Consider the following 16952-nt stretch of genomic DNA (forward strand, 5'->3'; position numbering starts at 1 on the left):
CAGGAACAGCTGATGTGGCAATTCCCGGTGTCCCTCGGCCACTGCAGAGCAGCCAAACTGGACACAAACCGGTGCCTCAGCCTCCCTAGTCTGTGTCAGCACAGCGGGTTGTGTGTTTTAATTAAATGCTGGGTAGAAGTAACTTGCTCACAAGCTCCTGAGCTCCCCGGGCAGCCCCTTCCCCCCGCTTTGCTGCCTGCAGGGCTGTGCTGGTGACACTGACCGCTGCACTCTGACTTGGGGGGAAAAACATATATAAAAAAGGAAAAAGTACACAGCTGCAACTCCACTGACAGCATATTACTTAAATAACAAACAAGGGATTTAAAAAAAGCAAACTATCTTTAATATCTCCAAAACCCCATGTGGAAGCAGTTTCACAGAAACATCACTTCTATCGTGCAGTCAAGACCGGAGGAGGCAGCAGAAAGAGGGAGAACCAGACAGCGCGTCCTTGGGGGCAGACGTGGAATTCAGCCCCACGTCTCAGAAATTCTCCAGCAGATCCAGGATCCGCTTCTGCTCGCTCTCCCGAAACTCCTGGTTCTTCCCGTCCCCGATGTTCTCCGCGTACTCTGCGGGGGAGAGAGCACAGACAACAGACACTGATCAACAATGGGCAGCTTCTCCTGCAGGTACCACCCCAGAATCGAAATCTACGTCCACTGCAAACAGCTGAATTGGAATTTATGCAACGAGCATGATGGGTTTTCTCCCCATTCCTGAGGTTAAAGCTTTGCCTAATAAACATCCTCATTAAAAGCTTCTGTAGCAAACAGAGATTGTAGCAGAAATATCCAGCTCGTGTCATAAAGAGCACAAGGAACCCGAGTGGACACCAGCACCCAGAGGCGGCTCCTGTGCCCGCACCCGTTCCCTGAACAGTTGTATCACTGGCTTCTCTCAGACAGGAGATCCCAGCCAGCCCTGGACAAACAGGCTTTCCAGGTCACTGTTAACGCTGAGCATTGTCAGCGAAGGTCAGGCATGGACCAGCACACAACTGTTAAACATTCCTAACCCTAGGTTTAATCTGTCTGTTGGCCAAACATCTTAAATGAGGATTTTTGTCAAGTGGAGACAGTTCCCCAATCTACAACTGCTTTTAACCTATCTGGAAGAAAACACACCAGTTCAGATTTAACTACAAACTCTTTGTCTTCAGGCAGAGGACACCAGACCCCGCTCAAGGACTCGCCCATCCACAGCCACAACAAAGCACCGCGGAATCAAAAACCTCCTCCTGGCACCCACTGAAAGCCAGCAGCTCTCACCTCTGTCCCAGCTCCCTGTCCTGTCCCAGCTCCCTGTCCTGTCCCAGCTCCCTGTCCTGTCCTGACCCAGCTCCATCCCTGTCCCAGCTCCCTCCTTCCTGCAACCAGAACCTGCGTATTCAAAGACAGTTCAAAAAGAAAAAAGAAAAAGCAGGTTGTGAGCTGTGAAAGCAAGGAGCTGAACAAATTTTAGTAAATCAGGAGCAGACTGCCTGGTTAGACAGTGTTCTCCAGCCTCCGCCTTCTCGCATTCTTTCCCTTCTTCCTAAACAAACAGAACAGCTTGTATTCAGCATCTGAATAGTACGTTACTGTGGAAAGTTTGCTTTAATATTTATACGTTCAGCACTGCTACATGCTTCTGAGCTCCATCAAAGCCTTTATTATAAGAGCACTGAAAAGAGTGAGGACAGGCAGAAGTTGCTGCTGTGGGAGTGTTCCCTCCTGCGTGCGCTCTCTGTGTTCGAGAGGCGCAGCTCTTTGCCAGGGAGAAATCCCTTTGGTGTTTATACACTGCCACAGCCGCTGTACCAGGGCAGCAGTAACGCCGGGTTTGCTGATGCCAGCCCCAGCTCCTGGCTGTGCCGGCTGTGCAGGGGCCGAGCTGGCAGCACCGTGGCACAGGCAGCGCTCCCGCCCGACTGCGGCACCGCTGGTGTGCCAGAGCACGGCTCCCAGGGACCCTGAGTGCCACCAACGCCACTGCCCATCCCCTGCCCCGTGAGAGCACTCGGACCACAGCAAGCCACAGATTCCTCTGATCTTGCCCAAAAGCTCAGCAGTTTTCCTTCTAAACATTTAAGCTTTGTAAGACTGAAATCCCAGCGACTCGCAGGGCAGACTGTTTACTGGGTTACCAACTGTCGCTAATGCTGATTTGAAGAGAACAAATACAAGCCCTAGAACCAGGCTTAAAAAAATAAAAATCTCTGACTGAGTTTTTATGTATTTACCTTTTTATTTAAAATTCCACCACTTCAGTGAGAGACCAAAACCATCAAGGTAAGCTCCCCCTGCCAGCACTTAAACAGAGCTTCCACATTGCTGTAGCTACACAAAGGGAAAGGACCTGAGATTGGTTTCCGCTTCATTAGACAAAATACAACGGTTACAGAACAGTAAAAATCAATAGGGAAATACTGAAGCTTGTAATGGATATTGGAGGCTCCGAAGCCGGCACGCAGGGAGGGAGCACAGGCCAGTTTAGCGCCGTCTCACACACACCTGCCTTTGCTGTGTGGTTGCCCTGCTAACAGCTCTGGTTTGTCACACTCAGCAGTTACTCCACCTCCCCGGCTTCCTGATGTGCCAGTTCCCTTCACCAAAAGCAGAGGCTGAACTCAGCATCACCTGTCGGTACCCCTGGGGAAGGGCCAGGGCTGGTCCCCGGGTCAGATGGCGCATGCACTGTCCCCTCACAGCACCGAGTGTCACGGCTCTGAGTCACCGCGCATCCCTGGCGAGGGACAGGGGCCAACACAGACACCACGAGCTGCCGTGAGGACCAGGCTCCATCCCAGAGACATCCCCCAACCAAGGCTCAGCCGTGCTCTTCCAAAGGACAAACTGACTGTCCCCTTGCAAGTAACGCTTGATCTTCCAGAAAAAGGAGCTGCAGGAGGAGCAGTCAGCCCACAGAAACGCGCTTAACGAGCCCTCGACCATCCCTGCCCGCTCCCCATGAAAGCCCCACCGTAAGGAAATGCATTTGCTGCTGTGCTTGCATCCTAAGTAATGCTGAGCAACCCTGGGGGACCCATCAGCTGTCAGGTTGCCAGAGAAACATGGAGAATATGTAGGCCATAAAAACCAAACTAAAAACGAAGCACCTAATTAGTATGCAAAAAATAGAAAAAAAAAAAAGAAGAACAAAACACTGAACGAAAAGTAAAAATAAACCAGCGCTCGTCTGTCCTGAGAGCAAGTTGGAAAGTGCCCTGGAAATGTGTCAGCCAAGGCTCAATGCTCCCGACGTCCCAGTCACTCGGGACACAGCCCTACAGCTCAGACACCAGCTACGATTCGGAAATCCCTGCAGGAACACTCCAGGGGCCACGGTCAGCCCAGGAAACAGCCCTGGACAGGCATGAATGTGTCCATGGGGCACTTCTGCCAAAAGACAGTGAATCTACAGTGACAACATACTTGGACATAGAAGTGTAAGTACTGAAAAACTTGAGTTTCACCAGCGCAGAGCTCAGGTGAGCTCAGTGCTGCTCCTGCCTGGCAGGAACCCCCCAGGTCCCACTGCAGGATTTCACATGGGACCACTGATAAATTGATCTCTGAGGTCACTGACAATTGTGGCAGCAAAAGTCACTAAAACTGGCAAGCATGAGAGTTGGGGAAAGTGAAAACAGAGCCTCAAATACTGTGTCCCTCACCCGTATCTTCAATGTGCCACACATGGCCTCTTTGGGCAGAGAACATGTTACTGCGGAGAGCACCAACCTGACACGCAACCCACAGCTTGCAGCGCACAACAAAACCACTGAAAAAGGTTCAAAATGCAAGGCACGGCTCGTGAAAGAAAGAATCAGATGAAATTCTAATGCAGCTGCCCTCCAAAGAGCTTTGTGTGTAAATCACCAAACCAAAGACATGAACGTGAGGTGTGTAAATCCAGCCAGATGTGTAGACAAATCCCTCGGGCACCCGTGGCCCAGGTCAAACGTGGCAATCTGCGCATGGCTGTGAGCCATGCCCTGCGCTGGAAGTGCACGGGCTGGAGGCAGAACTGTCAAGCATCACAATTAAAAGCAGAAAAGACATCCTATCCAGTCCCCCTGCTCATCAGCAGGCATTAACCTGCACTTGCTGGCAAAGGACAAGGGCCAAAGCGATTGCCTGTAGCTGCAGGAAATTTCACACTGTCAGAAAATCGCTCTCAATTTTGTCACACCAGCCGTCCTTCTGATCCCCTTCTTTCCTGCTTACGAGAAGGGAGAAAAACGACAGGATCTGCAAGACAAAAGATGCCTGTACCTGCCAGTGTTGGGGGGAAGAAAAGGCCAGCAGAATATCGCTGTGATTCCCAAAGCAATCAGAGCCTTCAAAACAGAAGAACCCACAGCTCAGTGCCCTGGAGCCAACCTGCCCGTCTGTCCAGGAGAGGAGAGGGAGACACACTCCACACCCTCCCTGCTCTCAGCACAGCCCTGGGGAGCAGAACAGTCCCAGACGCAGGTCGGGGGCAGCAGGTCCTGGTCCTGTCCCCCTCCCAGCTCCGCCGGTTGCTCTGCTGAAGGACAGCGGGCTACAGGGGACAGCCACAGCTCAAATCAGCATCGCTCTGATTCAACATAAGCTTTAAAAATAACAAGCAGTACTTTAAAACTGGGATCGCAAATCACAACAGCTACATTTTAAAGCTACAGAGGATACTTTAATGCTATAATCCATATTAATCTGACACTAAGAACAAGACAAATACACCATGGATACTAATACAGTGCAGATGGTGAAGTGCGGGGCCGTGTTAATGAAAGATGAGACTCCGCTGTTCTCATCTCTAGAATGCATGTACACTCCCCTTAAATATTTACTCTAGCGTTCATGTCGGCAGCGAGTTCCAGGCAGGCTGAGCTGATGGCAGCACCCAGTGCTGTGCTGCTCCGTGACCATGCACAACACGAGTGTCCTGATGCGGTCACGCGTGGCTCTGTCAGGGTGACACCAGCCCTGCCCACACCTCAGCATGGCCCAGCCATGGCTGGAGACACCAGTGAAGTCACGGAGAGCCCCATGTGAGGGCTGATCCCACCAAGGAATGGCCAGACTGCCCCAGCAGAGGAGACATGCAGAGGAACATCTCAACTCACCCTTTAGGATGTGTCGAACAATTTTAATGGAGCTGCCTCTCATGTTCAGAATCTGATGGACTCTCTGACGGATCTGATAGGGGATAGGAAAGAGAAGAAAGTAATTTCCGACACAACACAAAACTACGCACACCCCTTTGATCCCATTGAGGGAAGAGCACCACGAAACCTGGCTCAGCCTCGCCAGTCCCCGACCCAGAGCAGCTCCCCGGAGACACCCAAGCCATGTCTGCCAGGACTGAGTCTTGCCTGTACCACGGATGGAAACTTAGACAATCTGCCAGCCTTGGGTACAGCTTTACCTGGGGAACGTTGGCATTACAGATCTCTGCCATGATGTAACAAATGAGCTGCAGAACAAAGAGACCAGCATCCAGGCGACGGAGATAAAATTCGTCTTCCATGTCATCATCTATTATCTCTCCCCGACGCACCATGTCCTGTAATGCAACGCAAAAGAAAGGTGTGATGACTGTCTCTCAAAGTGGCAAAATGTTGGTGATACTTGTGGTTTCTTAAGAAATGCTTTGTTCCCCAAAACATTAACATCCATATATTTCTCCCCAAAGAAGTACTTTTAATAATTCATTTAAATTCACAAAACATTTCATTCCGTTTTGAACAAAGTTGCCTTTGCTGGTTGTGAAGTGTGTCCATCTGCAAATTAAAATTCTAATTCAAACATACAAATTACGTTTCTAAATTGAGCGATTAGAGACTGTGAATATGGAACAAACCAGTGTCTCTATTATTTATCAGTTCTTTGTCAAAATGGAACAAACAGCCACTCTTTCACTGGCCATTTGAGGGTGCTGTTCAGCAGTGCAGAACACGACTCCAGCAGGCTCCAAGGCCCATCAGGCTTCCAACTTTATTACTGACTGATCAATGAGAAAACAGGTCTGACAATTCTGCACAAGCCTGGCTTTGCCAAGCCCAGCCTTGCTCCCTGTGTGAGGGGCAGCAGAGCCCGCGTTCTGTGATCGCTGACGGGTTTTCTCCCTCTGCTCCAATGGCATTTCGCTGTGAGACCTGCCCAGACAAAACCCAAATGCAGGTGGCAAGGGGCCACTCCGTGCGTCTTCAGACAGAGCATCTTCTTCCACATGCCCCAGGGCACCCGGCGATGGGCTCAGAGCAGCTTCCCTGCAAGCGGCCGCATCACCCGCTGAGCTGCCACCACCTTCCTGGGGACCGGCAGTTAAAATAACTGCTGCTGTGTCTGACCATCTGCATTTTGGGGGTTGTTTTTTGGGTTTCCTCTTGAACAAAGGCAGCAGCTGTCAGGCCTGCCTGCTCACTGCAGCCCGTGTGACTGAGGATGCGGCGCCGGCAGGTGTGCGCGGGCACGGAGCGATATTTCCTCATTAGAGTCAGCAGAGCCGACACCGGCCCTGCGATGCGCAGCAAGTGCTTCCTCGGGGCACACACGCAAGGTCAACAGCACCAAAGCTGGTCCAGGCTCCTGAATTCTCCTGTTCTGTCAAGCCACGTCCCAGCATAGAATTTGAGTCTTTCAGGCACAAGAAGGAAAATGAGCCCAGTGCACTTCCCAGTGCAGAGAGCGCAATGGTGACCACCACCCAGAAACTGTGTCCAGTGACTCAGTGCAGCTCACACCGGCTCCTGAGAGGGGACACCACTGGTCACGAAACGCTTCTCCCTCCTCCTGGAAATCCAGCTTGCCAATGAAAGAACAGGTCAGGTTTAAAACACAATGCCCAGTTACCAATGCCATAAAGTCAATGGCTTTGGCTCCACTTCAGGATGCTCCAGCATCAGACCCTGCAGATTCCAGCCTTTGCACAACCATCATTAGTGCCAGGTTCTCAAGCCCCAAGCACAGGCAGGACTGGGCAGGACTGGGCAGGACTGGCACACAGGCTCTTGCCAGCAAAAAAAATCCAATTTTGTGCAAGGAGTGAATTTTCTCAGCCTGCATCCATGCCAAAACTGCTTGAATCTGATCAAATCTTGTCTCTAACACTAAACAATGTTGAGTCTGGCTAGCAAGAGATCGGAATATCGAGAAGAATTCAAGAAAGATGAGAAGGCACTCGCTCCTGAACCGCTGCTCACCCTGCTCACCACACACACTCCTCTCAGCAGTGCTAAATTCCTGAACAGAAAACACCATCAGGGCAGGACTGGAGTCTATGGAGCAGAAACAAAGCGCGTCTCTGCTCTGCATTCCAGCCCAGCAACCAGAGGAGCTGAAACAGGCAACTGCTGCCTTGATTACAGAGAGGAGGTAGCACTTTAACAGCCCCTCTCGACAGAGAAGCAAGATTATTTTGTGCCAGTAAATTAAGCAGATATGAATTAGAAGACAAGTACAGTTTTAAGGTGCCTTTTCACAACCTTTTTTTTTTTTTAAACCACAACCAACCACCCTTTAAATGCTAATCTGCCTCCCAGTACAGTGCCGAACAGCCACCTTTCCACTTTGTCTCTCTCTGCGAGCTGTCACGTCGCGAACCTCCAAATGAGCACTTCGGTGCCATTTCTAATCTGCCAGCAATATGTGCTGAGGTGCCCCTTGCTGATGGGAGAAGACAGCAATAAGATGGGCTTCTGTGAAGCTAAAATGAGCTTCTTTCACACTAATGAGGCAGGACTGACAGGCCTCGGGGTGTCAAATAGAGACTGGAAACCTAAAGACACACCAGCTCTGCTGTTGCCATACAAGAGATCACATCAGCTCTGGTTGCTGCAGCAGGGCCTGGAGCTGCTCCTCACCCTCCTGGTCCCTCCTACACACAGCATGGGGCAGGGAGCGGGGACAAACCCCAACAGGACTCCATGTTTGCTGCTGCACTGGCAGGACAGCGAGGCCACAGCCAGGCACTGCAGAGGAGAAAGGGAACGGCCACGCATGGAACCAGCTACCACCTGGGCCCCTGCCTCATGTCAGCCCCTCTGCCCTCACTGCTCTGTTGGGGCTGCTGGGGACAGGCAGGTGACACCTGCAGATGGCAGGGAACAGCTCAACTCCAGGTCATCGCTGAGCCCTCGCTCACAAAGGGACGGAGACTCGCAGCAGGAGAGCAGCGAGGAGAAACCCTGGGGGAAACCAGCCCCTGGCAACCAGGGCTGTCCAGGGCCACCTGCTCGCAGCTGCCAGCTGTGACAGCGATGTCCCTGCAGAGCACACGCTTTCTCCAGCAGAGCGACCACTGTTTTCCCTGGAACACGCAACGTCGGGACGCAGCCCTGGCCAGGTTGTGGACTGCAGGCGACAAGGTGACCTAGAAGCTCTCAGAACCACACAAACCACCAGAGCCTGTTGCTGCACAAAGCACTTTCTTCGGTTCTGCCTCACAAGCAGAAACATACTGGAATTTCTGTAAATTGAGAAACCAATCTGCAAAAGCTGGAAAGTTCGTTGCGATTGCTACAAAGCAAACCACCACTTCCTAGTCAGGAGAAACAGCAGCACCTCCTGCAAGGGCACAAGCTCAACGTCGGCAGCGAGAAATGGGCCCCGCGTCAGGGCAGCTGTCTGAAGAGACCCACCAGGCTCAGCCCCAGAGCCCTAAGCCGAGCCCAGCCAGCCAGCAGCATAGTCCTAAGCCAAGCCCAGTGGCCGCATAGCTCAGCACAGCCAACATGAACCTGTCGGCTGCAGAACCCGCACACCCTCCCCTCCTTAAGATCTAAGCTAAAGATTACCACGTCTCTCTGCAGCCCCTGGCCCGACGCTGTGTCCTGCCCTCAGAACGGCTCAGGCAGTTCAGTTTATCTAAACCCGGCTGGAATGCTGGGCTCATGCACATTCCTGTTTCAATTATGCTGGTCTGCGGACATCGCTCTCATGCCAGGAGTTCCACCTCTCCCTTTCAGTGACTTCACTGTAGCACAATTAGCATGTAATTTGTAAGTCATTACAGCGCAAAGTGTCTGGTGAGAATATTTTAAGCAATAAACCTGCTGAGCATAATTTTCTGTGGAATTATAAAAATATTAAACCGTCTCCTGTCTTTCCCCACCATCTTTAGAGATCACTAAGGCTATCGTTTCCGCCTGTAATTATACATCATTTTAGAGTTTAAAGCTCTAGGATTTTGCACCCTTTCCTACAGAAAGAAGTGAAGAATTTGAGAAGGGGACAAGGCATTTTCTACATTTCATTAACTAAAAACTCTGAGAAAAGTGCTAAGACAAGCATCAGGTATCGGAGACAAATGCTCACATGCACTTCACTCCCGGGTTTCACGTGGCAATTAGGGGAATCACTAAGTTACTACTTTAAAATATATTCCCCAGAGCCAGTGGGTGACGCTGGAAGGGAAGCTCTCCCCCCGCACCCCGGCCCGTTTCCAGGTTAAGGGTGCAGGCTCATTACAAGGGGCTCCAGAAATTCCCCCCTGCCTCCTGCCCCGAGCCCCCCACACCTGCACGGCCATGGCTGAGGAGAGGGCTATACACAAATCACTACAATAAACCATGCTAAAGGAACGAAAAAGGAAGAGAACTGCAAGAGCAGGAGTTTCTTATGCCAGCTGCACTGCTACAGATAAAACCTCAGGTACAATACACTCCGTCATTCCCTGGATAATCGAGTTTTCACTTCTTGTAATGCAAGACTTAGCAGGATACTCTGTCTGTCAGACTTAGATCTCGTTCTCCTCAGGACAGGATAAGCCTGTAAAATCTCATCAGGTATCATTTTTCTTGGGGCAGGAAGAAAGGTGAGGATCTGTGAACTGGACCTTGGGGTGCAATGTCCCCTACTGCCAGAGTAAGGTCAAAGCCCCCAGGTGATGCAGCAGTTTCTAAGGGACCAAGTGTTTGTACCATCCACTTCAGTGATTCATGTGCCACAATGAGAAATGCTAAAGTGCTCCATAAATCCTGTCCCTGGAGTGCCGGCAGCTGATGGACAGAATGACGGCTCTGGCTCCTTCTGTGTGGGGAAACCACCTGAGCCACTTCAGATCTCAGCAGGTCATTTCCCACTGACCGTTTGAGGATGCTACAAAACAAAGCAAACTGTAATTCTAAGAGTGTTCCAAGCACGGAATGAACCTCAACATTGCATTTCCTACATGTTGTGCCCAACATATTGCACAAGATGTTCCTGCCAAATCCTATTATTGGCTCTAATAGGAGTGGAGAACCATTTATCCATGCCACTCTGGCCTGCAGAGCCTTGTGAAGGGGCAAGTGCACAGTGCCCTCTGGATACAGGAGGAAAAGCTGAGCTTCTTGTGGTTTCTCTTCTCTCCTGCATCAGTAACACAAACGGCTTAATATTATTCAAGAGCTTCCACAAGAGCTTCTTCACAAATTCCCTTCGCCCTGCTTTGTGCTGGCTGCAGCAGTTCACACCTGCAGACAGGATCGAGGGCACACGCATGGGCTCTGCACGCTGCATTTTGGGGCTCTGCACAGCAGCGGCCCCTACGCCACAACACTTCGGCCAGAACAATCCATTCTGCTCTCTGATTTCTAAAACCAACACACCAACGCTGAAACGTAAAGAATAAATGATTTCTTGCTCTGTTCCGAGGAGGAGGAATGGAGCACGGAAGGATCACAGGAGAGGGTAAAGGCTGGTTGTCTTCAGGCCACCGTTCAGTTGTGAAGCTGCAGCTGTCCATATGGAGCGTGCACGCTGGCAGCAAACGCAGCTCCATTCATCACTCAGCTCGCGTCTCTCTGATGCCCTCAGAACGTTTGCCGGTGCCCAGAGAAGCGGCCTTGGCTGCGGGCAGCCAGCGCTGGCCGGCACCTGGCAGGGGCCGAGCCCGTGGCACGCCGAGCTCGCCCACGTGCGGGGACGGCGGCTGCACTGATTACTCTCCGTCAGCGCTAATCAATCTCACACCCTCTTCAGTGCTGATACAGATAATCTTGTGGGAAGCCGGCCAAGCTTGCTAACAGCTCTGCAAGCTGCTTCCTGACTCCAGCAGCTCATTCTCGTTCAAAAAGTCTGTTCCAGCTCCAGTTCCAAGAAAGTGTGTTGTGGTACCAAGGCTCGTGTCATTCAAAACGATTCGCTGCTGGTGTGCAGAGAGCACACCAGCCTTTGGCTGCAGCCTCATCTAACTAATCAAAATAGACGTGTTCTCGCAGCTGATCAGAACTCTAAAGACCAGGGTAGGAGGCCTCGCACATTATCATGTAATTGTCTCTCTGCATTTCACTTACTCTCCATCTGCCAAACCAAGCAAGATTGCAGCCAAGTAAAAGTGAAGGCAAATTGAAGCACAGACTCAGGCTCTCCCAGTAAAATTCACTCTCAGAAAAGGCCAGAAGCACTCGCTGTGGTGAAGCCCTCAGCCCGTTTTATCTGAGGGTAACTGGAAGCTGGCGAGCAGGGCAAGAAGAACCAAGAGGTGACAGTACAGGTCCAAGGGCCAGCTCACAAGTGACCTGGCTGAGCCAGGAGCTCTGTGCAGAGGTATCATAGACACGAGCTGGAAGAATTAAGCAATACATACGTGTTTCTCTCCATCAATCTTCTTATCAGCTGCCTGCATTGCATCCAGGTACTTAAAATACAGTTCCATCAGCCTGTCGACCTGCAAGAGCAGAAGAGAGAGACCTAAGCAAGAGAAAAGAACAATGCAATCATCTTTAATCCTTCATGCTATGTTGTTTTCCTCCCAGCTGCAGCGTTCACAAAGTAACAGGCAATTCTGTCACTCAGAGGAAGAAATACATTCCAGAAGGACAGAACAAGTGTTGGTCTGATGCGCACGCTGAGTCTGCAGGCATTTGAACGTAATCCCGCATCACAATATGGTCTCGTCAGCTCCAGCTACAAGGCAGCAGCCACGGCCTTGGCTCGCTCGCTCTCCTCTGCTGCTGTTCTCCGGTTCTCCCAGCTCCATCACGGACCCTTCTGCCGATGCTGTGAAGTGTATCGGCCTGTTACAGCTCTCCTGCTCTCCTCTGAATTGCATCAGGCAACTGAAAGCCTGTCAACTAATGGGAAATTTTCTGCAGCTGGTAGCACAGGTTATGAAAAATGCCTTTAAGAGACACTAATGAGGAATACTAAGGAACCAGTATTTTTTCCCCAGTGACAGAATTTACAAATCCCTTGAGAATTACTGTTTTGCAAAAGCTGCTGTTTCTGTTTCACAGCTATTTGATCTATCCACCACCATGTAAATATTTTGGAAATAATTTCCCAGGCTAAACACCACTAAAGTGACACATTCTAGGAGAGGAATGGGGCATGTTAAACATGCACTATAGCAATTCCTAAACTCTCTGCAAAAGAGCTTGACCAAAAAACTGTCACCTTTGCACGCTGCCCAGGCTCACGGAGCCAGCACAGCGCAGCCCCACACAGCACGTGTCACCGTACGTGACACAGGCTGGGAATCACTGCAGCCATGCGCTGGAGCACCAGGAAATGAGCACACACGATGTGGGAGGCCAAGCACTACAGGCATCTCCAGTTCTCCAGTTTGTAAGTAACAACATCAGCAGGAGAACAATGGCGTGTGAGAGCACAGGCTCTACAAATACAATAAGGGCTCTTCGGTACCTCCAGGAGCCTACAGGCACCCACTGGTACCGAGTATCTGCTCAGCCTGGTACCCAGAGCCTGCAGACACACTCAACACTCACCTTCTCACTGTCATTCTCTGTGAATTTATTCAGCAACCGTGTCCTCTGCTGCCCTCTCAGGTTTCGCAGAAGGGAGGCCAAGATGGAACAGACATGTTCTGGAGATACAAAATGAAAATTGCATGCTGAGATCAGGAACAGAAGCTTATTTTCTCCGTAACGTGCCATTAAATTTACTCCCAGCGCTCCTGTGTGTAGCCATTGATAAGCAGAACGCTGGCTGCTCCCATGGCCGGGGAGTAGCAAGTTGTGTTTGTGGGAGCACAGGCAGCTCCTCACCCTGCAGCAACGGCTCCTCTGGCTCTGCTGCACCCATCCTGCTTTCTGCAGTGACCTGAGAAAAGCTCCTTACGTAAAGCCGAGCTCTGCTCCCGTTTGCCCCGGGCTGGTAGCCCAGGCTCCGGGTCCCCTGTCCCAGCTGTGGGTGCAGCCGCTGCTCCTCCCCAGGGCTGAGGGACCCCGGGCAAAGCCAGCGCTGCTGCGCAGGTGGCCGAGTTTGCTAAACGGAACGGGCCCTGACACAGGAAATCTTGAGGAAGGAATCACTGGGCCAGCGGGCAGCTCCTGCAGAGACTTCACTGGTATTAGCTAGAGGAAAAAATCCTCAAACAAACCACTTGTATTTACAGAAAATCCCACGGATTGAACATAAATGTGCCACAACAAACCAGACACAATCAAATAAACATGTTCTACAGTCTCCTCAGTTGCTCCTGGGGTCATATTTTACAGCACAAACCTCAGAGCCAAGTAACAAGTCAACAGCACAAGCACACAAGAGCCGACACGGATGCTCATGTCCCTGCACAGCTGACAGAACCGAGTGCCTAGGTCTGCTGCAGCTGGTCCCCGATTGACAAGTCACTGGTGTCACCTCCTGCCCACAGGTCTGCACTGAGCACAGACCTTCTGCTTTAGATATCTCAATATATTCCAAACGGTAACTTCTCCAAGATGTCCTTGCTTTAATCTTGCTGATTAGGACACAAGAACAACAATGGCCACAAACATTTCCTCACCCATAGTGGTGTGGAGAGAAGGAGTGTCAAGATTTGTTATTTTCAGAGAGGAAAATGCAACACGCAGAGAAAAGGGATCATCATCTTACTGCTGTCAAACCATCTTAACAGGCGTTTCCACAGCGCTGCCTGGCCCGAAGCCACGAGGAGCCTTGATGGATCACACCAGCATCCTTAGAATCAGCAACACGCGTTTGCAGGGGGTTCTCAGCACCTGCTCACGCACAGTGACGCCGCTGCCCGGCCGCGGCACAGGTCCCTGTCCCACACGGCAGCACACACCAGTTCATTAGCTACTTATAAATGTGGCTTCCTCAGGAACAGATTTCTGCCCGAGGTGGTGTCAATTTGTCACGTTCCAAAGAGCCAGGGAGCGGTGCAGATAACAGGTTTATCGGGCGGCTGCTCCGTCATCCCGACAGGATAACGCGGGTGAAGGATGGCTCAGGTTCCTGATGCACAGAAACAGCTACACAACAAAAACCAATGCCAAATTAAACATCGACATTAAAAAATACCATAAAAGCCTCCAAAGTCCTTGCAAGATCCTATTTTCTTAAGGTGAAGAAAAGCATGACAAAAATTAAGTCCCTTTTTTCAATACATCTCAACAATCCTCTGCTGTTACAGAAAGAAGTCAGCATTCTGCATTTCACGCTATTTTTTCTCAAACTTTATTTTTTTGGAAGCGTTTAGGAATGTTGACATGGTATTTTAGTAGAAATATTCTCACCAGTGATATATCTTCATTGCTTTTTTTCGATATTCCTTTACTAGGAAATGTATTTTAGCCATCGTTTTTGCTTTGGTGCTCATATGCAGACATTTATCCATTTCACCAATAAAATCCTTAAAACTACTGAGAAGTCTAAAGAAGCTGACATAGGTTTTTTAAGAATGAAGTTATTCTTCCAACATATCACTCCAGAAAACCCAGGCAAAGCAAACACCCAGCTGAGCCACGCTCAGCACCAACAGTTCCTTAATGGAACAACAGTTACCAGCTGGCAGCCAGGATGCATCCAAAATGATCTTTTTTCATATCACCAGCCCAAAATCTCACAAATCTGCAGACAGAGGAAGGCAGAGCCTGATTTTTCATTAGCAGGTATCTCTGTTTTAGGCCCCGTTGGCTGCTTCACGTACCGCTGCTGCCCGGGACACCGATGCTGCAGTGGCCACAACGGCCATGTCCCACCGCATCTGTCACCCCACCAAACCAAAGCACCGGCCCCGAGTCACCGCGGGCTCTGGGGGGCCTGTCCCTCTCAGACAGACACGAAGGCCTGAGAGCGCCAGTGGTGTTTAAAAGCCCCTAATGAGATCGATCCCGCCTGGGGCTGCGCTGTGCTGAATACAGATTAATCTGCTCCACGCTGGCAGCTGCGGCAGCAGGAGGTCCTGTCACGTCTCGCTCCTCTGCCACCACCACACCCTCCTTTTCTGTTGTTTTTCACATTTCATTCTGTGGGACCCCGCCTGGCGGGGAGCTCCCCACGTCCTGCAGCACCATGTGGACCAGGTCATGTCCCACGGGGCCATGTCGGGTGCAGGACAGCGGGTGCTCCGGTGAACCCAGTGGAACACAGTGGCTCTAATTAGGAACAGGGAAGTGCCAGGAAACAAACACACACACACCTCTTTCAGAAATGTCTGCCCTTTCTACACACAAACCACATCGGTACTCCGCATTCTAAAAGACTGGCCCACTCAACTATCTCAAAATATGTTGCCAAGAAAAATCTCATCTTAAAATACTGATGGCAGTAAGAAATCCTGATTTTACTGATGGGTAAAGTGGGGCCTGGAAAGGTTGAAAAAGCTCCGCACAATGCCCCGGGTGAGCTGACATTCAAGCATCATGCTGAATGTAAAACACAATTCTTTCTATCAACTGAGAAGGTTTATTTTTGTGATGTTCTTGTAACGGAGAATGCTAACTCTAATTGAGACAAATTTAACTCTGTACTCGGCATCATGGCTCATTCAAGTAACAGATTCCTGTCGTATTCTGGAGGGTTGATGGTAAAATAACAAATTGGCATAATAAAGTTCTGTTCAGCCAGACTGATGCCTTCCCTGTGTATTCACTCCAGACGACCCCCACATGACAAATGTTCGCTGCTCTGGCACAGGGTACTCAGTTGATAAAGACACTCTTTGTCAAACCATTTTTCTGTTGCTGCCTTTCCACTGCTCTGGACTCAAGGAACTCTGCACAGGATTCACCGCGGGGATTTGCTGCCTCTCAGTCTGGGCTACAGAGGACGAAGAGCAGATTCACTAAGAAACGGTTTTGCTGCTGTTGTTTTCTAAAGGAAGCGCGTAGCTGAGCGGCTCCAAAAGGGGGTTCTGTACTGCGAGAGGAGAACAGGCACAACAGCCTTGGAAAGGGGCTGAGCTAATTCTCAGGTGATCAAATTAAGCATTCCTAAGTAAAACTGACATCCAAGTCTCAAGAAGGCACTTAAATGAAGATGACATGGGCAAACACCCTTTTACAATTCCCTAGAGTCTCCAGGTGACACACAGGGCTGCGGCACACGAGCCCATCAATGTGCAGTCAAACACCACCAGCCAAATCTTCGGACTCGGATCATCCATAGAGACAGTTAAGAAATTTTCCGCTCCTTTTTTTCCTAATTACATAGTGTATATAAAGCATAAATACATGCAGTTTGAATTTAAACGGTTCACAGACTTCCTAGAGTAAAATAATTTTTAAGCAGTGACAGTGTTTAAAACGTGGCTAACCAGCACTGGCACCTTTATGCTAGCTTTAAAAAAAGAGATAAATACATTATAGGAAAGCTATTTTTATCAAATTTAATCTGGATTCTAGATTTCTGTAACAAATAAAAGCTCGCTGAGTCACACCGAGATTTTGACATAGACATTAACATTTTCCTGGCAGAAGACGATCATTGTAATTAATTTTGTTTTTAAACAATTTGAACACAAGATAAAGTTTCTACAAGAAAAGGTGACAAGACTGAACAGCAGCATTCCCTTTGACAGATCAATGCAGACAGCAGCATGTTCGGGGCTCTGACAGCCCGGAGGACACCGACTCCCAGTCACCCCCCAGCCATGCAGCGTTTCCCTCAGACCCGGGAGCGTCGCAACCCCGGCGCCCCGAGCACAGAGTCATTAACAGTAAAACACACACGGTGCCGCGTGTACCCACATCAGGACAAGGGCTGCGCAGGCTCCAGGGGAACCCTGTGAAACATCTCAATTAGCTCTCGTCA

At 50.2% G+C, this 16952-nt stretch overlaps 1 protein-coding gene across 1 annotated transcript in view; it reads right to left on the reverse strand.

Annotated features, from left to right (window-relative positions):
* Positions 1-407: 407 nt before the first annotated feature.
* CTNNBL1 (catenin beta like 1) overlaps positions 408-16952 on the reverse strand; it is a 43836-nt gene continuing 27291 nt past the window's right edge. Inside the window, 5 exon segments of the mRNA XM_080354810.1 lie at positions 408-575; positions 5096-5168; positions 5398-5535; positions 11542-11622; positions 12683-12780. Coding sequence (XP_080210936.1) covers positions 487-575; positions 5096-5168; positions 5398-5535; positions 11542-11622; positions 12683-12780 — 479 coding nt within the window. The 3' untranslated portion in view covers positions 408-486.

Source organism: Nesoenas mayeri, assembly GCF_963082525.1.
Source record: "Nesoenas mayeri genome assembly, chromosome: 16".
Lineage (NCBI taxonomy): Eukaryota > Metazoa > Chordata > Aves > Columbiformes > Columbidae > Nesoenas > Nesoenas mayeri.